The 23,039-nt window shown below is 41.0% G+C and overlaps 2 protein-coding genes across 5 annotated transcripts in view; one reads left to right on the plus strand and one right to left on the minus strand.

Annotated features, from left to right (window-relative positions):
- Positions 1-9,239, plus strand: part of GABRB1 (gamma-aminobutyric acid type A receptor subunit beta1) — a 141,167-nt gene extending 131,928 nt beyond the window's left edge. For all 3 annotated transcript variants that reach the window (XM_055795029.1, XM_055795031.1, XM_055795030.1), the window contains one exon: positions 6,158-9,239. In XM_055795029.1, coding sequence (XP_055651004.1) covers positions 6,158-6,505 — 348 coding nt within the window. In that variant the 3' untranslated portion in view covers positions 6,506-9,239. The remainder of the gene's footprint in view (positions 1-6,157) is intronic.
- Positions 9,240-15,253: 6,014 nt separating this feature from the next.
- Positions 15,254-22,433, minus strand: COMMD8 (COMM domain containing 8). Of its 2 annotated transcripts, XM_055795034.1 has the most exons (5): positions 22,278-22,433; positions 21,030-21,185; positions 19,848-20,000; positions 18,044-18,199; positions 15,254-15,727 (listed from the first exon to the last, which is right to left on the minus strand). In XM_055795034.1, the coding sequence occupies exons 1-5, from the start codon at positions 22,416-22,418 to the stop codon at positions 15,707-15,709; spliced, it is 627 nt and encodes a 208-aa protein (XP_055651009.1). In that variant the 5' UTR covers positions 22,419-22,433; the 3' UTR covers positions 15,254-15,706. The 2 variants fall into 2 exon arrangements, with proteins under 2 accessions (XP_055651009.1, XP_055651008.1); XM_055795033.1 differs by lacking the exon at positions 15,254-15,727 and having other exon boundaries at positions 17,996-18,199.
- Positions 22,434-23,039: the final 606 nt, after the last annotated feature.

Consider the following 23,039-nt stretch of genomic DNA (forward strand, 5'->3'; position numbering starts at 1 on the left):
TGTCAGGAAGTGCATTTCAGAAACTCTGTGATATTTTATTAGTACTAGAGTTGTGTGCCTTGTATCCCAGCAGCCATGCCACTACGTAACCGCATCATTAACAGAGTCATGTCCTCAGTCTCAGTGAACTCATAAGCCCATTAAAAGTCCTTACCCACATCTGCCTCCTGTCCCAATGTGTAGGAGATGCTTTATTACAACGGGTGCACAAATTCAGTTTAGACTTGCAGCAGTCTCCAGGGTCCCACAAAGTATTGTCCTCCACAGAGCAGAGGAGGTAAGCCATCCTGTTACAGATTGCTGTGTGCAGGCACTGTCTGTCCATTTCTGTGGAAAATAAGTGGAAAAAACCCAACAAAGCCCACAAACTCTAACCAGCCACCTCAACAGCTCCTGAGATAACCCAGCCTAGGTGAGAAGAAGCACAGCAAGGATTCATGATGAAAAGGAAAACACTTCTCCAGAGGTCAGCCTTGGCTTTATGGGCCCCAGTGCACTGAACTGAGTAAAGGATGAAACAGTGTGAAGGATAAGAGTGCAGGTAAGCTCTTTCTCTTACGTATTTGGCGAGTTTGTTTAACTAACAAAAAGTCCTAACTTAATGACTGAAAGCTTTTGTCTAAATGTTACACTGGCAAAGATTACACTGAGACTAGTACTCAGAATGGAATAGAAAGTGTTTGCAATCCCACTCGAACTTCTCAGAGCACCACATGCATATCATACACCAGCATTTCTCTTTGTACTAGGATTTGCAACTGTCCACACTGTAGACTGCAATTCCATTCTGAGACTTAGAATGCTTTAAGTGAACAGACTGCTTTCTGCCTGTACAGAGCAGGTTTGTGATTTTAGAGAGTGAGAGAGAGAAATACACACCTACACGCACACATGCAGACACACACTTGTGAACAGGTATCAATGGATTTTGTTATCCCACTGGAGATACATTGATGTGGGAGCTTGTGAGCATTCATTTTACTCAGCATGGAAATGCTGATGTCCAGCAGCCGTATTTCTGTCTTCAGCAGGAAGAATGCACATGAGCAGAGCAGTGGGACACAGTAAAGTTATGTGATCTCTAGTGAAGACAGCTCCCAGCCGCTCTCCGTCATATTTTGAGACTTTTCACTGGTATTATGATGTCTGTACCAGAGCAGGGGAAAGTGGTTTTGGAGCACAAAAGAAACACAGATGTAAGTATCTACAGCTATAGGATATTTTTTCCCTTTTACTCTTGATCCATACCACTTATCCATAAAGACACCTATAACCAATAGAAGATATGTAACAGTGCTTCCTCTCTTTGTGCCAGGTGAAGATATTTCTTGTTTCCATCTGCCACAACCAGGAGTTCAAATTCCTTCACCAGATAACAAAAGCGTTAGACATGTGAGCAACACTCAGCAAACTGGCCGTGATATTAACACAGTATAAAGAAGACCCAATGGAAAATGAAACCATAATGCTATTTCATATGTGGCTGTTGCTTGCTCTACAGAATGAAGAAGGTGGAAGTAAAGCCCCTCCAGTTTCACAACTTATACCATCTTAATTTTTAATACGCAAAAACAATATTAACTTGTAATAAACATGCTTTCTGTTTCTCTGAATAAAGCATAAATGCTGTTTATATCTCCTTGTCCATTTGTTGAAGCTAGATGTCACTGAGGAAACCACCATAATTATGGTTAAATAGGACAAACCACCTAGCAAGGTAATCCATGCATTCAACTGCTTCTGTTTCACCAGACAATTATAATATGAATAAGCATTACACAGAAGATGCCTCTTAAGCATGAGAAAGAGGCAGGATGCAATCGTAACTGCATAAGGGGCTGAGCCATCAAGGGGTTCATAAATGGCAACAAGCATGGTCTCTTGCTCCCCAGTTCTGCAGAGCATCTCACCTTCCTTTCAAACCTTCTATGAACCACAAAACACCTGGGATGCAAAGCCAGAGACCAGCCACAGGCTGCAAGGACAACGTACAATTTTCCAGTACAGTGGCTACTGGAAGGAGAAAAAGGAGGGAGCACATAACCACACAGCTAGCTCAGCCTTCAAGTAAACCCACGCCTCAAGAAGTATACCCCTGCTGAGCATAACCTGTTTCTTTGCAGATCTGATTGTGATAACACTACTGCATTTGTTCCACAAGACGGCTTGTATGAGTAGCATGGCCCTGAATCTTTCAACTTAAGAAAAAGAAAAGATGTTTTTGTATTGAGACAAAACAAAAGTTCTTACCTTTTCTCTCCCAACACTTAACATTAAAAAAGTAGGTAGGTAAAAACCCATTCCAAACAGCACTAAGCATCTGAGACCCATCCTCTGTCAAGGAATGCCAGTGTGCTCCTCCCCTAGAACTGACTAATTTTTATGTGGTCAGCACAGGATTGTTATTTTGGGGTCTTTTTATTACTTTAACTATTTTACACTTACAATGTCATTTGACACTCCTAAGCAGGAAACTCATTTTCTAAGTACACATACAAGACAAATTATTAATTCTTCTTTGTTTCCTGAGCACACATCAAGGCTTTACATCACTGATGAAGATTCATATATATATACCTGTGCTGATTGATGTTTTACGTAGTTCCAGTGCAAGCAAAGAATTAAAAATCTATAAAATCAATATAGATACACGCTCAATATGGGTACAAATGTCATTACAAGAAGTGTCACCATGTACATGCATCAGAAGCATATTTACGCTTTCATAATTATACTAGATGACTAACACATCAGCTTTAGATGCTTTAACATCCTGCTCACGTATTCGTCATGATATGTTCAAAAGACAAAAAAAGTAACAATTCTTCAGCTTTCTATAACTTTAGGCAAAATGTATGCATTGTACAAACAAGGCTAAGTGTGTATGTTTGTGCAAACACACATTTAGGCTCAGAATATCTGTTAAGCAAGAAATCCTGCTTTCATCTGAGCAATAATCAGTTTATGTAATAAAATTTAGGGCACTCCAGCGAAAGAACAACAAGGTTGTATCTGAAAGAAAGAATAAATGCATTGCATCCAAGCAAGGAAGAACTCTGGGCTTGATATGGCTCATCTTTCCTACCTAAGGAGGGGACTGAGATACTCTGCTCCAAAGCAGGGGGCCAGAAAACTGAGCAGACAGAGCCTTGACTCTTCCATCCCCATTTTTTGCCATGCCATCTGATGCAAATGTGTCAAAGACTGTGTACAACTGCAGTACATACCTGGTGAGGTGAAAGAGCCTCTTCACTGAGACACAGGGTGAAATAAGTCAAAGTCTGCTGGCTGTTTCTGATGCACAGGCTTCCTCCAGCACAGGACTGACCGCAAGCCCCAGGTAACCTCGTATCAAGTAAGGGAGAAAATATTTTAAGACAGAAAATTTACAGCTTTTACTGTCCAGTCATTTGCTGTTGATTTGTTCTAACATTAACATAAACAAAACTAGTAACAAGTCCTTTTGGGGGATCCCTTAACAATCTGTACATTTTCCAGATTCCTACAGGAATTTGTAGAATTTAGAACTCCTATGCTTCAGTAACAAAACCTCAGCTGCACAAGTTTTAAGAATATTTTGGAGTGAACTTCAATCAATTCTGAAAGGGTTTTTAACAATGTGGGAAATTAACTGTTAGTCCAGCTTCATGTTGCACAAGTGAAGAATTTGACCCAGGTACATAAGTAGAGCCTTTATACTTTTCTGAGCTAATTTATTCAAGATTAGCATAAGGCCCTTTGCTCTGAATTACAAAGACCGCAATTCAAAGACTGAATTACTTCATGATGTATACAAATCATCCCACCTAAAATGATTTAAATAAAACTAATTTTAAAATATAACAGGCTCATTCATAACACTTAAAGGGGGAATTCATATGCTGCTTGACTTATAATAAGCTGTCAGGGTGTGTTAGTTTAAGAAACATCCCTATGAATCACTTTAGATTGTAGGCAGTTATGAGTTGTCTTCACAAAAGAGAAGCCATAACAACTGCTTAATGATGCTTGTGCTACTGCTACTACTATCACAGCACTAAAGTCAATTAGCTTAAACATTACATTATGTAATCAAAGACAGCTTAAAGAGCTATTTTGTAAAACTGGGAAGAACAGGTTGATCTATCAGAGCTTCTGAGAATTAAAAAAAAATATTCCTTTTTACATGGAGACAACTCTGAGATTGTTGCTTTTTCCACAGAAAAAGTCAGAACTTAGGGGTACAATGAGTAGTCCCATAGCTATGGCAGTCCTCTGCAGAGTAGGAAACCCTGGCTTAGGTCTTCCCTCTGCCTAAATTTTAAGACTTGACCAAAAAAGTAAACTGAGTAGCCCCTATCTCAAATAAAGATTGCAAACACCATGCTCCTTTGTGACCAGCTAGCCTCTCTAACTCAGAATATGTGAGCTTTTCCCACCAAAAACAGTGGTGGGAATTGGGATGTTCCCACTGAAAACTCATTTCAGTGTGTACAGAACCAGGCACTAAACCAGAGTAGTGCATCTTCTGTCTGTGGTGAGTTACTATTCCATTTAGAAGACTTTTTTTCCCTCACAGCTCTCCTGGGTGGCTTTTGTACAAATAGCCCCTTCACTTCTGTGTTTTCAGTTAGTAAGTGCTTAGTCTGGCACAGTGTATATATGCCAGCAGCTATCACGCAACATTTTCTCCTTCTAGTGATGGGAAGGAACATCTTCCACGCTGCCAGGTGGAACCCAGGCTTTCTCTGGCTTCCAGCTTTCCTCTGCAGCATCCCCCAGAGACTGGATTTCCCCTTGTGCTCTGCTTGGGGTTTTTTCTTGAACATACTTCGAACCTGCTGTAGATGATTATACCATTTCCTAGCTCTGCTATGTCTCACTAAAAATGTAAGTCTCAGCGTGTGACCCAAGCATTGCATATCACTGATGTTTCACAAGACTAGACATCATCAAGAAGTAATTTTCCTTGGTACAAAGGTATCCCCAGACAGCCATGGTATAGATTGTAACATATTTGGGGTAGGTCCAACACCACGGTTTACAAAAAAGAATTTTAATATTCAAGCCTCAAGGTGAAGTCTTTGAAGTTTCATTTAAGAGGTCTGTGTCCTGAGCATATTTCCCTCATATGAGCTACCGTGGATGTTTAAATGCCTGAGAATTTGAAACATCTAGGAAGTCTTTATGGAGAAGTCAGGAGTCATCCTGGGAACACCAAAAAACTTTTCCTAAAAGAGGTTTTACTACAGACACGTAGAAAAGTAAAGAAGAGTGAAAAGATAAACACTTTGTAGTAACGCAGCAATCCATACTTAATTACATTCATACACACAAAAGGCAATGATATTAAAATATTTTATGTCTACACATATATGATTGTTTCTGCCAGACATGTACATATTAGTTGCAATTTCCAGTTTTAGGTACTTGAAACAGTGCCCTGACTAACAGCACAAAATTCAGTGATAAACGTATTTGAAACAACTGCTTCTGATACCAACATATAAAAGTGCAACTGAATGTAAGGTTTCATCAAGTAAAATAAATTATTCTGTCTCCATATGAACAAGTTAATAGTATGCTGTGGGGAGTGGGGATTTCCATCCTGCAATATAGTAATTCTCAAAAATTAATTCTCATCACAAGTATTTTACAGTAACAGATAAAATGCACGTGTACCTACGTGCTCTTCGTATGATGAACTTATTGTTACAAAAGCAATTTTTAAACTAACCTACAGCACTAACTCTGTATAAACCTGTATAAAACGAGCAGAGACAGCAACATTTTATTTTCATCTTGAGTACGTGAAAGCTTCGAGTGTCAGGTCACCAGGCATTAAATATCAGTATTTCATAAAAACCATGTTCTAAGTTAAAGATAAAATTAGAAAAGTCTTACTTTACAGGGGCCGAGATAACAAACTGAATTAAAAGGTCCCAGACCAAGAGGCCAGGTCTGGATGGAAGGTGTTTAGATGCTTAATAATAATTTCACACTAGTCAGGAAAGTGTACTCAGTACCTTTTCACTTTTTGTCAACGCTGCACAAGACATGACTGTCACAGCAGCGCCAGGAGTGCCTCAGCAGCAGAGCCAGAAGTCACCCGTCCATCTGGAAAAAACCTTGGGCTGCCTGAGGAACTCGTCTAATTCACGTTCCTTCCTTGACACAGGTTGATCCCCATGGAAATGTGCTTCTTAGCCCACTTGAAATACGAAATGATGTCAGCAGCTCAGATGTGTTCACAAGCCTCTGTGACCCTCGAGCCACCACGTACACGTACGACAGCGCCAACCTGCAGTACAGAGGAGCCACTTCCAGCAGAGACCTCTACAGCAGGAGTGTTCTGGACAGGCACAGGCTTCATAAAAAAGGACGCTTACGAAGAAGGGCATCCCAGATCAAAGTCAAAATCCCTGATTTGACTGATGTTAACTTGATAGACAAGTGGTCCAGAATGGTCTTTCCCATCACGTTTATTCTTTTCAATGTTGTTTACTGGCTGTATTATGTGCACTAATTTATGCAATAATGTTACCATAGACTAACATAATTAGACTTGTTTCTTTTCCTTCTCAATTTTGTTAACTCTGAAGAACTGCAGTAGCCATAACATGTTCAAGGTAAGATACCCAGCCATCGAATACTTCTAGATTTAAGCTTTCGAAGAAAAAAAAGAACCCAACCCAAATCCAGCCTCACCATTCACAGATAAGTATAGTACAGATGTGCTCTTAAAAAGCATCTTCAGCAAAAGTGCTATACTTTGATTTTTTATAGAGTTCATGCATCACCCATGACCTTTCTGTACCCACTTTTATCTCTCTTTTTTTTTTTTAATGGAATAAAAATTAGTATTACTGTATTTCTTACCATATATTGGCAGCCTATGGCAGCACGCTTCCAAATGAGGCAGTAAAACAACTCAAAGTAGTAGTTATGTCACAGTCTTTCAGCATTTAAAGCACAGAGAAATTTGAAGAAATAACTGTTTGAAGGATTGTAACTATTATATCACACATCATTTCAAAGTTAATAGTTATACTGGGAAGTGTTTCCATAGTGTCCGTGAGAAGTACCACTCAAGGAAAAGTCAATTCACATTTTCAAAGAGGCAGGGATCTTCAAAAGAAAGGAAGGGTAGCAGAGACAAATCCCACCAAGTTTCCAACTAAGGAATCAGCTGATGGACTCCTAACTGGATCCAACTTATTTCCACAAAGTAGCAAAGTCGAAATTGCTGAGAACAATTGTGCCATTTATAATTTTGTATTAAAAAGTAGGACACACAGACGTGTTCATTCCTGGAAGCAACTACTGAGGGATACCCCAGGCCTCAAGCGGCCACCTTTTTGACTCCCAGGTTGCCTGTGGCTGATAATTGCAACACATTCTCCCAAAAGCTGGCAGGTGTCTGGGAACAGATCTGAGGAGATTTCTGCATGCAGTTTCCTGTAGATTGCCTTACTCTGCTGAGGAACAGGAGATACGGCTGAGTCCTGCAACACACTAGTGATGCTGGGTGCACTGCTCCTGAGGAGTTGCTTCTCCCCATCCGGCTGCTTATCGCCTGACACAACTCCAGCCGAGGGACCACAGGCGAAGGTCCCTGCAATTGGGTAGCAACTGGTCAGTCATCTCCTATCTGTATCAAATCCATTCCTCTTCTATTGCCAGGGGAGTTTTAACAGTTTTAACTCTATGGTGCCTAACATAGCATTTGATTGAAACAGAACTATTAGCGGTTGAATTTTATTTTGTATTGAAAGTGTTTCATAGTTTTAAGAGAACCAAGATATACAAGCCAGCAGAGCCTGTGGAGGTACCAAGGTGATTTTTCATCAGTGCCAGCTGGTACAGAAAGAAACTTTGATCAGGACAATCAGTAAGCAGCAATACCCACAGTTAGGAATTAGTAGGGAATACAAACGAGTGATGGAAAGCTTCTACACCAGTTCCACACTGACTGGCAGTAAGGTCAACCGGTGACCTTATCGCCAGCTGACATTACAACTTTTTAATCAATCAGAACTTAATAATAAATGAAACACTCCTACATGTTAATGCTTGCCACATCCTGCAAGACCTGGACCTCCTAACAGATCAGGACCTGCTGCCCCTTCCCTTTGTTTATGCAGCAGGCTCCTGCAGAAACAGACTGGCATGATAAAACATCAAACAAGAAAGGGAATAGGTTTAATTTACTCATTACAAAAAAATGTAAGCCTGCAAAACAGGCATTTGACATTGGTAGTCTAGGGGGGTCCTTGAGACTATCAGTTTTCCTGTGGGCTCCGAAGCCACAGAACCCAAGCTCAACGGAACACAAAGGTGATTTCCTCAGCTGTCTTCTCTCTGTCACAACCTTTAACCTCCACTCTATTGAAGAGTTGCACAATTTTACCAGATTAATCAGCCAGTGAGTACAACTTGAAGTGATTCAGGACAAATATTCATTCAGTCAAATGGCTCTTCTGAACAGGCTACAACTTGTATGCCTATCCCCACCCTAAAACAACTCCAAATAAATGTTCAACATTTGCACCATAACAGCAACCAAACTAAGAACTGCCACACATCATTCCACATGGGACATTTTGATGAATTTTTTAGTTAAATTTAAGCAATGTTCAGATCATGAACATTTTAGCTGTATATGGAAGTCTTGCATGCTAAGTACACTGAACTTCTGTAACTGCCAAAAGAGCCCCAGGAGGGAGACAGCAGCAGGGCCGTATATGCTGCCTATTCCAAACACATACCCCATTAAATGGTTTTGAATTCAATGAACTGGCACCGGACTTTACAAACAGAGAGAATAGGTCCACGAGCTTGTGCACTTGCCAGATTTGAGGTTATATGCAGAAATAAATATAAAGAAAGAAATACATTCTACAGATTTGTAGGGTAAAATACTCTGAAAAAAACCACTGTCAGTGACCCATGGATTTGCATTACCTGATTTCTCAAAGATATTCACAGGCAGACCACAGGTCAGTAATTTAACCCAGCTGTTCCAGTGGTGCAGAGATGTTACAACCCCTTCTTACAGCTACAGTGGAGATTTAGGAAAAGCAGCATGGCACTGAAACAAGATTTTAGCTTAAGAAAAGGATCCTTTACCTTATATTACAAGAGCAAAGATCAGCCTTACTGGTCTTCAGCATTTTTCTTGTAAGACCCTAGCATCTGCATACACATAGTTTCTATTTTATGGATCACCCAGCTACTTCACCCACAGATGTTAGTCACATGGGCTAAAAACCATTACATTGTACAGTTCCAAGCAAAATAAATAAATAAATAAATAAATAAATAAATAAATAAATAAAAGGGTATGGAGCAGAGGAAGGGCCATTAACAAACAAAAAGCAGTGCAAATGCAGAAGTCCTTCAGAACAGCATTGTCCAAAATAGAACTGCCAGTGTTGAACGGCACGCAGCAAGGCCTGCCTGCATCAAGAGCTGGAAGCCACAGTCTTGACGGAGGAAACAGCTGCCAGCTCTCGGCGCAAAGCTCTGCAGCAGGGGCTAATAACCCCACCACATACAGAGGCAAGAGCCACTTACTGCAGGCACTATCTTACCGCAAAGCCAGCACCTCCTGCCTCCCACCGCTCCTATCCACACATCTAACCACTAACTCTGGTAAAGAAAACAGAATTTGGCATACAAGCTTGCAAGGTACATTGGATTTAAACTAAAACCCCTTTCAAAGCCTCAAAAGAGAATTAAAACCCAAACTTGGGAACGGTATATAATGGTGTATGACCATAACGAGTACATTTTCCCTCTTTCAACTACTTTTAGAAAAAAAAGCAGAAGAAAACATTTCTCACTTGAGAGCAATAGCTTGGCAGCAAGGAAAAGACAGTGGTTATTAGAGGCACAGGATGGAAAAATATGTCTATTTATGGGTTACCCACGCACTCTGCCATCTAGAGCTAGAAATCAGTGAGTACAAAAGAAACACCTCTTCCCATCAACAGGGTGGAGTCATTTGGCTGACTTTAAGCAATGAAGGTGAATAATGATGTAATGCTAAGCTCCATCACTGTTGTACTTCACTAATTAGTTTGCCTGCCCTTAGGAAGCAGACATCAAGATCAGCATAGGTAAGGTACTATTACTAATTAGATTTCAGCTAAACTCCCTTTCAATTTGGGCAGCTGTCTCGTGCAACCTGTGTTGGAAGTCCTTTTTAGCTAGGTTTCCCAAAGATATGGGCTTCTACTGCCCCTGAGTGTGTGTGCATGTTTGTGTGCCTACCTGGAAATCTCCCAAAAATATTTGAATCCGCTGACAATTTCAACTACAAGATAGCAGAACAGTAGGGATCTAGGAGATACCACATTCTTACAGGTTTCAACAAAGCAGTTAGCTGAGCAAGAGGACAAAGATCATGTTAACTCACCCGTCTTCTCTGGCACAGAGATATTCGATGAACACCAACCTGATTAGTAAAAAAAGAAAAAAAAAAAATCAGTATCACAGGAATCTTTCTGCCAGCATTCCTATCCTTCATGCTACCACTGACCAGCACAGAAGTTGCCATTTCAGTTACTTGCTCTTTCACCTTGTTCACCCTTATAGAAAATGTTCCATCCCCTCGTACTGCAAGCGGAGGATTTCTTGAGATGTATCATGAGGGAAGTCATGCAGCGCTGGGGGCCATGTTCCACCAGCTGCTCCTGTTTCCCATCACTGAGGAACCTCTGCACCTTCTTGTGAATTCCCATGTACTGAGGATGCATTGCTAACACTGCCTTGGGAGCATTAGTCAAATATAGGGGCTGTGTTACACCTGTTATGTACAAAAATATTTTTAAATGGCTTCTGTATTGCAAGGCATAAGACCCATATCTGTGATTGTACAAGAATGTGCCTTCCTACCCCCGTGGGCATCCACCCTGCAGCTCAAAGGCAGCAGGAGATCACAGAAGAATATTTAATTTCAGCATGTAATGATACCAAAACATATATGCACAGCATGAAAGAATTAAGAGACAAATGAGAAATCTGGCATTTCTTAAAGGAAGACTAGGTCACTTTGGTCTACTTACTGTCTTGGAGTGCAGAGTGAACTCTAATTATGTTGTCTGCTCCTTGGCATGTTTATTTCTGAATTATTTTATAGGTAATTTTGAATCTCCAAATGTTATAAAAACATCACCTCTTGTCTTGTCCTGGTGCCATTCTAAGAAATGGTCTTCAGCACTTATTCTTGGCAAAATCCAATTGTATTTGATTATCATTACCAATGAGAAGCTAAAATAATTAAATGACAGCAGAAGCATGTCATCTCTAGAGACTCTCTCTGATCAATAACGTGTTTTAACTTATCACTGGCTAGCTGTATATGCTCATGAAAGCATAAAATATCAATCACACTGCCAAAAATGTTCATAAAGATGGGTTTCCTCTGGCAGATTATGCACTTCAGTGAGAGCATCAGCAACCTTGTTCCCATCTATGAACATATCAGTTTCCTTGTTCCCGTCTGAAACATCATTTGCCGTTTTGATCTAGCTGACAACATACTACCTGATTTTCTTTAGATTTTCAGAGACAACTAACTTTGAATATTGTTTGCAGCAGCTTTACAAACAAAGCTGGCAAATCATTTCAAGAAAGAGCTGAATAAGACTTCGGCATTGGTAAAGAATTCAGAATCGGGTTTTACAAAGGCAGTTAATACCAATTCTCATCAGATTGCCCAATGCTTGCTTTAGCTCCCATCTAAATCAACATAAACAGAAATATGGAAGAACTGAAACCTCTGCATTCCCAAGAAACAAAATTCCTTCTTTTATGGTAGGCATCAGAAAACAGTTGTTTAATCTACATGGTCTTAGGAATCCTTCCCCCCAGATAGTCCACCACCAAAGCAGTCCCCGTGGACCTATAGTAGTTCCCAATTAGAAAAATTTACACACTTCCCAGTGCCTTTCATTACTGTATTAGCTAAATTAGCTGACTAACCTCATGCTAAAACGTAGCCCAAGCCTTCTCTATGTAGGACTCCTGCTGGTGCTAGCACATATGAAGAGTACCTTTGAGTAAAATTCTCAGCCATAGACAGCATGAAGTGTCGAACATCCAGTATATCCTCTACAAACCAGCTTAAAACGTCAGGTTCTGCTCCTGTGAAGACTTCACAGAGCAGCCTGATGAGGTGAAGCACACGGGCTTGTAAAAGTCCGAAGGATGAATCTTTGTGAGATTTGCCTCCTTTTCTACATTTTGGTAGTAGTCTTTTTGTCTTTCTGGAGAGGTCCAGAACTAAGTATAAACTGTAAGTTTACAGAGGGAAGCGTAGTGTACTGCCAAATGTAATCAAGGCAGATTTAAAGAAGTGATCTTGGTGCACTTATGGAAGCGTTCTCCAGTACTAGAAGAGTAAAAATACCTTTATTTCTGATACTTCATTAAAAATATTAGTTCACAACTCAAAGGGATAGCAAAGTGTGCATACTTCAGGACAAGGTGTTACTGGCTTTTAAGACCACGCTTCAGAAAAAGGTACAATCATGTTTCAGCATGTTTCTTACAAGAAAGGCTTGCTCCAGAACTCAGAAATTGCTCTACAGGCTTATATAGATGTTTTGAAAATACATATTCTTGACATACACGATTGCCCTGTTGCAAGAGCAGCTTCATTGCAACAGTCACTTCCATACCAACGGTTTGCAGGTCGGAGCCAAATCTGATTCACTATAGCATGCCAAGATCAAAGCTGAAATGGTTGATCATTAAAAACACGTTTTTTCTGAAATCACAGGAAGATTTCTATGAAACAGAGAAGTGCAATGAACACTAGTGGAAAGCAAGTAACATTTTTATAATTCATTTTTATATTTTGTATCAAGATATGCTGCATTTTCTGATTCAAATTGCAGGTCTATTTAAGCAATGTGATTTTCTGTAGGTGCTTTTTACATGTTGAAATTAAAACTTCATACAGCGGTGTGTCCATTATAAGTATTATTTTCATTAGGACTTCTGGTTCAAAGAGCCTACTGTACAAAATTTTGGTTTTGCTCTTAATTACGTGCTTAATAGGTCTGTACAAAGTACCTGCAAAACCACAGAGGTTTTATCAATATATTTATGATGGTTGTTTTCCTTTTTTTGCCCATGCAACCATGGGACCCAGAAGTGAGCTGCTCTGCAGGAGCAAACAGTGGCAGAATATGAACCCATGTCCCTGAAACAGGACAAAAGGGGGAGCATCACCCAGGAACAACTGTTACAATTTAGTGTGGTGGGACATACAAATACTAAACCCGCCTCACTTAGTGTAACCAGTTAATGAGAAGAGCTCAGGCCTGGAAGAACGCAATAAAATATGGATATGGGCAAAGTAAGCAGATAGGCAAGGACAAAATTTCAAGTTATTTTACGTTAATGGAGTCTCCTTAAACTCCTGCACCTTTGGTCCAATTCCTATGCCTTCGGAAGATTTCCACCACCACCACCGATTCCCCCCTAGTCACAGACTGAAGTGGCTTTGTGAGTGACACTCCCCACATCACAGCCCCTCCTCAGCTTTTGTTACTGGTACAGTTCTTGTATTTTACTCTAGTCCCAGCATACAGTTCCTCCAGATTGTGGGGTTGTGACATGCATTGAAGTGCTCTGGGCTGTATGGAAACCTCTGTGTGGAAATGTTACACCAACTTCCTTACCTAACCTCCCAGTCTTCAGTCCAGAAGGGAGCACAGCCAGGCATACTTGACAGACATGCTCCTGGCCACATGAGCTTGGTTTAGATGCTTCCTTGACAGGTACGCTTTTCCTATTCACTGCCTTTTCATGTCTACCTGCGTTCATCAAAGTGTATTGAAGCTGACACTACCATAACGAGTCTTGTGAAGTCTCTAGCTTTTCTCATCAATTCGACCTGGTACCATCTCCACAAATGTCTTACCTGTCACAACTGGAGATCTTGCTTACTCCAGAAGTAGCTAATTGTCAGAGCAGAGAAATAACAAAACTGTTTTCTGATAGATGGTACAAAATACAGAGCGGCAAGCTCTCCTCTCCGTTCTGTTTGGTCCTTTTCCTTTCCATCTACTGGAGGCCTTTACATGCCTTACAAGGACTGTTCGTTTCTCTGCAGAGATGTAAGGTCAGGATGCATGTTTCAAATGCAGTTCTGTGACAATCATGTTTTAGCTGCTAGCTCTCAACTGCTCATGAACTGGTGCTCCTCTCCCTCTCTAGTTGTTCATGTGGTGTTGTTATGCTCCTCTGTCAAAAACATCATTTTGATGGTTATATGAAAAATACTCTGACTTTCAATAAAGTCTTAACATCCACAAAAAAGCAGCTCATTGCACATTTATTACTGTCAGATCACAACAGAACTGTCTTTTTTTTAAAGCAAAAAATCATTGAAATTTTCATAGAAACCTTCCTACGAGTTTTTCCCTCTTCCTCCTCCCTCTTTGACAAGACCTCTGAAGTCCAATTTTTTTTATACATGTTATTTTACACGTTGCTTATATGAAAACCTATGGCATAACAAAATATAGTGGGAGAAACTCAAGACCCCAATTTTGAAACTATGAAGGTAAGTTATTAATTTTGCCTTCTTATATATACAAAACATGCATAATATACACACACATATGATAAGTACACATTTGTATTTATGCAAGCATTACAGATAACTTTCTCTTTATATGTGGAAAAATGGTTTAACAAATAGTAGACACCGTAAGATTTCTAGCGTAGTCTTCTCTAGTATTACAGCTTCTAACTTTTGTTACATACTACAATCAAAAGTCAACATGGTTTCAGAGAAGTTTAGAGTAGGATTTATCAGTTACCTGCTGTATTAAGTGGGCTGGGAATATCCTTTTCACAGTCTATGTAGGTCAACTCCTCTCCAGCAGCACTGCACTCCCTTTTGAGAGCTTTCAGTATATTAAATGAAAAGCCATCAAGTAAGATAAAAACCTCAAATTTTACTCTGTATAAAAGCCCCAGTGCTTTTTCTGCAATTTCCGAGCACTGAACAGGTTGCCTAGAGAGTTTGTGGCGTCTCCATCCTTGGGAGATATTCAAAAGCCATCCGGGTAGCCTGCTCTAAGTGACCTTGCTTGAGCAGGGTAGTGAGACAAGATGACCTCCAGAGGTCCCTTTCAACTCCAACTACTCTGTGATTCTGTACTGCTTTTGTTTGTAAAGCGGGTTTTTCCCAGCATCTAAAAAGACCGAGTTTAGCGATTAATAAAAATCAAGAAACAACTTACTGCAAATATTCACACACAAAATCAAGTGTTTATTTACTATTTACAAGTATAAATACATTCATGCTACTTTGTCATGTTCTTCATTATCACGGCACCTTAGATAAGAGTAACATTATGTGAGTTAGTTTTACTAGGCACCTGTGCAGTCACTGCCGAAGTTTAACCAAAACAAATATGGCACACGTCATAAATGATACTTTACCATAGTTCTATAAATCTTTAGTACTAAAAGCAACTGTACATTGGATTTTTATGGTTTTGGTCAAACAGATACAAGGTTTTATTATTTTTTACAAAAGGATTAGGTTTTTTTTTGGTCACAAGTCTTAATAGCCTTTTCACTTCAGTATTTTACAGCATCAGCAACTTTTGGCTTTGCAGAGAACATTTCTTTCCCCTTGCCCACTCCAGGTCAAATGGGGAGCCATCACCAGCAGATACTGTCGATGATCTGAATTCCATCATTTCAGTTGCAAGACAACCTTCAAAAAGGAGAAAAGCAATGAGATTAAAGTTGGATAAAACCAAAACTTAAGCAGGGTAGGAAATACAGCTTTTTTCTTTCTGTTACAGTGTAATATACAACTGTATAAACATGCCTTTCCTCTGGAAAATACACCATCCCTCTCTCAGTTCTCTTCTACAACCTCACATAACTATCACTTCCAATAACTAACCAGCATTTACTGCATGCAAACCACTCCTCAGCTACCTGTAAACAAAGAAGAATGGTAATTTCCAGGTCCAGTGAGATTCCTTCCGTGCAAAGCAGAACTGAGGGACCATTTCTAACGTGAATTCCTCCTTGTGTGCACATAAAACTAAGTAAGAGGATGACAAGATACCACAGCTTCCATACAGACCCTCAAGCAGAACAAAAACTGTGTGGAAACTGAAGTCTGTCCTGGAACAATCCTTGTTTGCATAGTGTCAAGTTCATGACAAGCTACTATTTTCATTTAGTTTTGCAGGAAAAGATCCAGGTGAACGCAAGCTCTTAAGGGTTCTCCTTTCACAAGAACATCACCTGTATCTGGACTAATGTACTTATCTCACTAGGAACTGCACAGTTATTCAAAGGTCTCATGTTAAGCCTCATTAAAGCAACTGGTGGACATCATCTTAGTGTCTTTTGTAATTCAAAATATTAACAGCACTATTATAACTTAGTATTTAACTCTATGAGCTATAAAACGATTACTTTCAGTTGATTTATACTGAAAAAGCTTTTTTCTAAATATTAGTCTCCAGATTTCAGCTATAGCATCATAACATTACATAAAACATGTAAAGAAACTCCCTACTTGCTAAATGTTATGAAGCATCTAGAAGCTGCTAACTTCTAAAACATGTACGTACAATACTCGCATCCATCCTGCAGTATGTCAGAGAATTCCACCTCTCAGATAATGTGAAAATGTCTTAATATTTATTGTCTGTTAACACACACACATACTTTCCTTTATAACAGAGCCAGAATTAATACTGAAAGTGAACAAGGATGGATTCCAGGATTCAGTCATCACCAGGGGGCATGTCCGATGACGCTTCTTCCCCCAATGATTTTTCTTCAAATTGTCACTTCCTTTAGTCTTTTCTATTAAGAAATCTGAGACACTACAAATAAAGCTTTACTCGAATTTTTCTTCTTGGGTTACTGTATTGGAACCTTTAACTTTGTTCCTGATTTACTATGCCATGGAAATTACAGCACTCCATTTGAACGAAACAACTCTCCCATACGCATCCCCAGCCACTGGCATTTTGTGAACTGGGGGAACACTGGAGTTCTCGCCAATCTTTCAAAATCATTTCTCATCCGACACTTACTTTGTTTTATTCTCCTCCTGTTCTCACTATATAGACTTTTCAATGGTGCTCCGAACAGACTATTATGCTTATAAGGATTCTAATGGCATTTTTAAAAAATTCTAGACTAAACCGTGCCGAAGACCAAGACAGTCTGCCTTTTATAGGGCTTTCTGTAACTCTATAGTCATTTTGCCAATGAACAATTGACTTTGGGTTTTCAGCAACACACCCAGAACAATGTGGTTCATGTCTACTACAGCCTTTCAAGGGGAGCCTATTGGCAAAGCCTTCTTAGTCCAGCTACAGAAGGCATCGCACTCGCAGCCTCTCACCCTGCTGCAGGACTTCAGCCACCCCAGCATCTGCTGAAAAAATAGCATGCCAAGCTGCTGGCAATCCAGGAGACTCCTGGAATGCATTGAGGATAACTTCTTAAGCCAGGTAACGGACAGCCCAGAGGGGATGCAATACTGGACCTGATGGTCACCAGTGCAAGTGAGCTAATTGGTGATGTCAGAATTGGAGGCAGCCTGGGCTGCAGTGATCGTGCTCCGCCGGATTTCACAGTCCCAAGGAATATGGGGCAGGTAAAAAGTAAAATCAGGATGCTCATTTAGGAAAGCAAAATTCCAGCTCTTCAGTGAGTTAATCAATAGGACCCCCTGGGACACTGCCCTCAGTGACAAGGGAGCAGAACAGGGCTGGCAGACCCTTAAGGATACCTTCCATAGACCACAAGAGCTCTTGATCCCCAGGTGTAAGAAATCAGAAAGGATGGCAGGAGACCAGCATGGATGAGTTGAGACCTGCTGGTCAAGCTAAAGGGCAAGAAGGAAATGCCTGCATGGTACTTAGCCGCCAGCTACTTACGACAGCTTTAAAAGGTCCCTTCCAAGCCAAACTATTCTATAATTCTATGAATTTCAGTGAAAATAAACTCAGTACATGACAAGTCAGGAACAAAGGATGATATCAGTAAAAGCTACCTTATTAGCGGCTTCCAGTGCATTTATTAGGTTCTGCAACTCCTCCTTATTCATCTCTATAGAAACTGGTTTAATTTCACCATTTTCTCTCACATCCAGATCAAGATTAAGAAGTGGCATTTGCAGCATGGAAAGCTTGTCACTGGAGAGAGCAAGCTATGCAGATTGATGGAACAACAAGAAAGTACAAGGTGGAGTCATTAACTTTTTAGTTTTTCATAGCATCATATTCGCACTTTATACTGAACGTATACCACCAGTATACCAGTACACTACCAGAACAAACATCAACATGACAAAATTCATTCCTCACAAGTCACTGTTCCAGTATAGGGGTTTCCTTCCCCCTCCCCCCCACCCCCGCCATTGTTGGGATTTTTGTTTGTTAATATCAACAATATACTGAAATACTAAAACCCCTCTTCATAGCAATACATTTGTCAAAACAATTTGTTAAAATTACTGGGCTGCTACATTTTTGTATTCTAGGATAAAAGAAAGGATACATTTGATCATAGCTCTTTAAAAGTGAAGTATATAAATCCTGAAGTCACCACATTAAAATAGTTCTGGTAATCAAAAAGAAGGGTCTTACAGAAAGAGGCAGATGAGAGAAAAAGGACACCTTTGTGCATTTTTCAGCTCTCTCTTACAGCTGATGAAACACTTGTCAGATACCCTATTCAACAAACACTGATAAAGAGGATTACATACCAACTGTGCTTTCTTTTTTGTTTACTATTATACTCTAGCATAAATAAGGCTTTTAAAATACATTCAAATCAAAGCTCAGTTTATAATACTGTAGGTCAGTATTTTACACACCTATCTTATTCAGAGAGCAGAATGTAATACAGCAGAGGAGAAACAATGTCCTTGGTAGGATTCAACTACGGTGAGCGAAAAAAATCACAACCAGCTCAAGAAAAAAAAATAAATCTGGTTTAAAACAAAATTAATACAGTAGTTCAGACATGTACCAGAAATCACAAAATAGAAACTTAAAAAATCCTCCAAGTCAAAAGAAACCACAAACAAGAGTTCACATAAGCCTAGTTTATATTTTCATAAGCAGTAAATGCAGTTAGCAAGAGATTGATCTGTAGTTAACAGTTCATCTGAAACACATTATGAAGCCATATTTGCTCTTGCAAAATCTTGTCTATTGTGGGCATTGGTCTTTGATTTCCAAAGCTGTTTGCTGCACAAATTATTTAACACTCTTGTTGAAATTAAAAACTATTTAACAGCTCTACAAATCTGTTTAATAGCTCCCATGGACTAACTGAAAATGTAAATGGTATATGTAGTGTTGTTAAGTCTTTGACAGAGCCTAATTTAAAGCAGCTGTCTTTGTAAACCCAAAGCAGCACCACAGTGATCACTGGATTATCAAAATAAGTCTAAAGATAAAATTTCAAACTAATTATTAAATAACTGTTTATTGCAGGAATCTAAAAATTTGAAAAGAAGTCAGAGAAACACATCCTGAACCTTAAAATTAAGTAAATATTTCTTCTTCCTTTGAATAAAAATATTGTCTATTCAGGCCTCAAAATCGTAACAGCATATGAAACTTCCAGGTGTTCCTGAGTAACATTCAGTCTCCTTTTAGGGATACATATTGCAGATTTAAGAGGAAGAGGGGTGGGACAGGAAAGAATTTTACCTTTACAGTTTATACAAAATACCTACAAACCCTGAACTATGCTCCAGAATGAGCAGGCTTAAGGGCACTATACCAATAGTTGAGTTCTGTGTTGCAGAACACTTCTTTCAAACAACATTGAGACACTCCTCTCACCTTTAACTGCCAGTCAAAATCCTGAAGCTGGGCAGAGGAGATTGCGTTTACTTTTTCCACTAGTGCATTCCTGATTTCTTCCTTTCTGCCTTTTAGACATTTCGTGATTGCTTCTTGATAGTTCGAATTTAACTCATTTATCTGCTGAGCAGCCTACAAAAAATAAAAATAAAAATTGTTATTTCTTAAACAGTGAACTACAGAAATAACATGTACCAGCTGTAATAGCTGTGGTCTGTAGATATCCAAGCTTCTACCCAGTCTGCTGTTTTATTGGACTCCATACTCTCATCTTTCCTGTATTGTCCTCAGTGGCTACCCTCTGTGTTTGATAGTTAGCATTTACCACAGCCATATATAACGAAAAAAAATAATTTTCTTGTCATTCGAATTAAGAGACCAGAGAATGGAAGCTTTATAAGCCTTCTTAGATGCCACCCTAAAATCAAAACAAAAAATCATACACACAAAACCAACTGAAGTTTAGCTCTGAAAGTTTCTGAACATCAGAGTGGAGACAAAATATATTAGCTTAGCTGAAAGAGACATGCTGATGTACAGCTTCCTATAGCTACACAAGTGTCTTTCTTTGATCTAGCTACTAAGAAGTACTCAATCCCAGCAATCTGCAAAACGTAGGAATTAAGATTTCTGATAACGGAACAGGTTTTGCAAAGTTTACACATATTGGAATGCCACGAAACGTAGTCCCTGTCCCACACAGTCCTCCATTCACAGTCTAGATTTAGGGGTTTTGGATTTACATACAGTCAATATTTTAAAACACTTCAATGCAGTAGCAATGACCAAAGAAAGCTAAACAGGAGTGTGAACTGGTTTTACTGCTAATAAACAGTAATGACAGACTATTTTTTTAAGGAAAGCTTATTTAATTTGGTGGTACTTCAGATATCAATTTAAGTCACCAAAACAGTATTTTAACAAGTATTATCCAGTGCTATTAAAAAAAAAACAACCTAAAGAACAAACCAGTGTCAATTTAATTCTTTTAAAAGTCATTGCAGTGTATCTCTGAATGCTGCTCAATTTACGCCTATTTAGGCTTAGTCTGCTACTATTCAAATGCTACACTATAAAAACACTTTAGGACTAAATAAACTACAAGACCAATCACTCCAGCATGATCTCTCAAAGCCAAGCCCTACAGTGATGAGCCCTTACCTCTTCATCAGATATGTTTTTGCCAACTGCAGTTTTGAAATATGTCATTGTTTCTTCCAAAATCTCCATCCACTCCGACAAGCTCCAAATAGTGCCATAATCTTGATATCGAGGATACGCACGGCCACATATACCATCAACTATTTTATGAAGGAACTGAAACAACGTCATATATAACTTAAGAGCATAATTCTATCAGGGTTAACCTACCCCAGATATGAGACTAATTAAGCAATAGAGCTATCACCCCCTCCTTCACTGGGTGCTGTCTCAATGCTTCCTCTGAGCACAGCCCACGCACCATCCTAAAAAGTCACAGAGGTTAGTCCCCGAATATGAACTGTCCTCTCCCCTCCCCTCAAAGTTAATTCACAAGGTTTGGCCACAGAAATCACAACATGATTCACATTCACCACGGACTTACATTTGGACAACAGTTTTGTGCACGACTGTAACATCCTGCTGAGCAGCAGCGATGCCACCCCAGAGGACACCTGTCACCCTGTATCGGGACTGGCAGGATGCAAAGCACAACTCAACGGGCCAACCTCCGTGCCTGTGGATCTCTCTGGTCTCCCAAACCACAGTTCTCTAGCACCGAGCCTCTTCTACATGCTTGGCTTCTTGGCCTGCTGTAGTAACTTTATTTGAGCACTGCAGTGAGGCAAATCCAGGCGGGCCGCTCCTTCAACAACTGGAAACGGCTGGAGCCTCTCTAGGAGCAGCCGAGAGCTCCCGCAGGCAGGCCACCCCCGCAGCGGCAGTGCCAGCGCCGAGCCCTCAGCCGGCGGAAGGCTGGCACAAGGAAGGGCACCTCCAGCCGCCCAAGAGCCATACGAGCGCAGGCCCCTCCGCCGGGCACCCCCTACCCCGCCTATTCCGGCTTCGTTTCGACACGGCCCAGAGCGGCGGCCGAGGGAGGGCGGCGCGGCGAGCGGCACCGCTCCGCAGCCCCAGGCGGCCGGCGGGCCCGACCTCCCTCACCGGTGCCGGAGAGCGGCAGCTCGGCCGCCCCGCAGCGAACGCCGCCCTCCCCAGCCCCGAGGGCCGTTACCGGACGCCGGGGGGAACGCGCCTGCTCCCACCGCGTCCCCGCCCTCCCGGGTTCGCTCACGGCGGCAGCGGCTCGGAGGCCCCGACAACGGAAAGGGCCACCCTGCCGAGCGCGGAGGGCAGGCTGCTGGCCGGCACGGCGGCCGCGGCTCCGCTGCCCCCAGAGGCACCGGACCCCGCTGCCCGCCCGCCCACCTCGAGGGCCCGTCCCGGCGGCAGCTTCTCCAGCAGCGACAGCATTTCCCGGCCCTTCCCGCCCCCCCCGCGCCGGCCACGTGACCAGCCGGGCTGCACGCGAGCACACGTTCCCCCCTCCCATTCGGCGGCAGCGCGCATGCGCACAGGCAAGGACTCGCCCTCCTCCGCCCAAGTTCACCGGTTCGATCCCAGCCCCGGCGCAGCGGGTACCGCTCGGCGGGTTTGGAGGGCAAACCAGCGCTCTGTGCCACCTTCGATCTGATAGCGAAGGAAGTTGGCAGCTCAGAATCTTTACGAGCTTTTACGTGCAATAATACATATGCTATTTTCATATGCTACCTGTTTTACAGCTTTGCTTTTTTCCTCTTAACAAGCTAACTTTCCAACTGGCAGCAGCGGCAAAGTTCAAGGCTTAAAACAGATGACACATCTTCTCTGATATTAAATGACACTGAGGAAGTTAGGAGAAATACTAACTACAGAAGTCCATGCTGCTGGTACAGTGTTTGCCACAAACAACTCGTTTCAGCTTTGCAGAAATGGGAGTTCAATGCTAACCAGACCACGGTGGTTCATGGCACAGGTTTTTGCATTAGCAATGACCTTTCCGTTACTTCAGTTGATTTGAACGTGAACATGAAGAAGCAAAAATTCCCTGACCACTTGTATGAGAAACCCTGTATGAATTCAAGTCCCAGCAAGACACAAAACTGCACAGAAACTGGTATACCTGTATCCAGCCCTTAGTACACCAAAATC

This window comes from Falco peregrinus, chromosome 2, assembly GCF_023634155.1.
Source record: "Falco peregrinus isolate bFalPer1 chromosome 2, bFalPer1.pri, whole genome shotgun sequence".
NCBI lineage: Eukaryota > Metazoa > Chordata > Aves > Falconiformes > Falconidae > Falco > Falco peregrinus.

What these genes read in the sequence shown, in the direction of transcription:
- COMMD8 (XM_055795033.1), bottom strand. Translation starts at nt 22,418, where the DNA reads ATGCGCGCTGCCGCCGAATGGGAGGGGGGAACGTGTGCTCGCGTGCAG. An exon ending in CGCCGGGACGGGCCCTCGAG is followed by an intron (nt 21,186 to 22,277) that starts GTGGGCGGGCGG and finishes ACGTTGTTTCAG; the next exon opens with TTCCTTCATAAAATAGTTGA. An exon ending in AAAACATATCTGATGAAGAG is followed by an intron (nt 20,001 to 21,029) that starts GTAAGGGCTCAT and finishes TATTTTTTGTAG; the next exon opens with GCTGCTCAGCAGATAAATGA.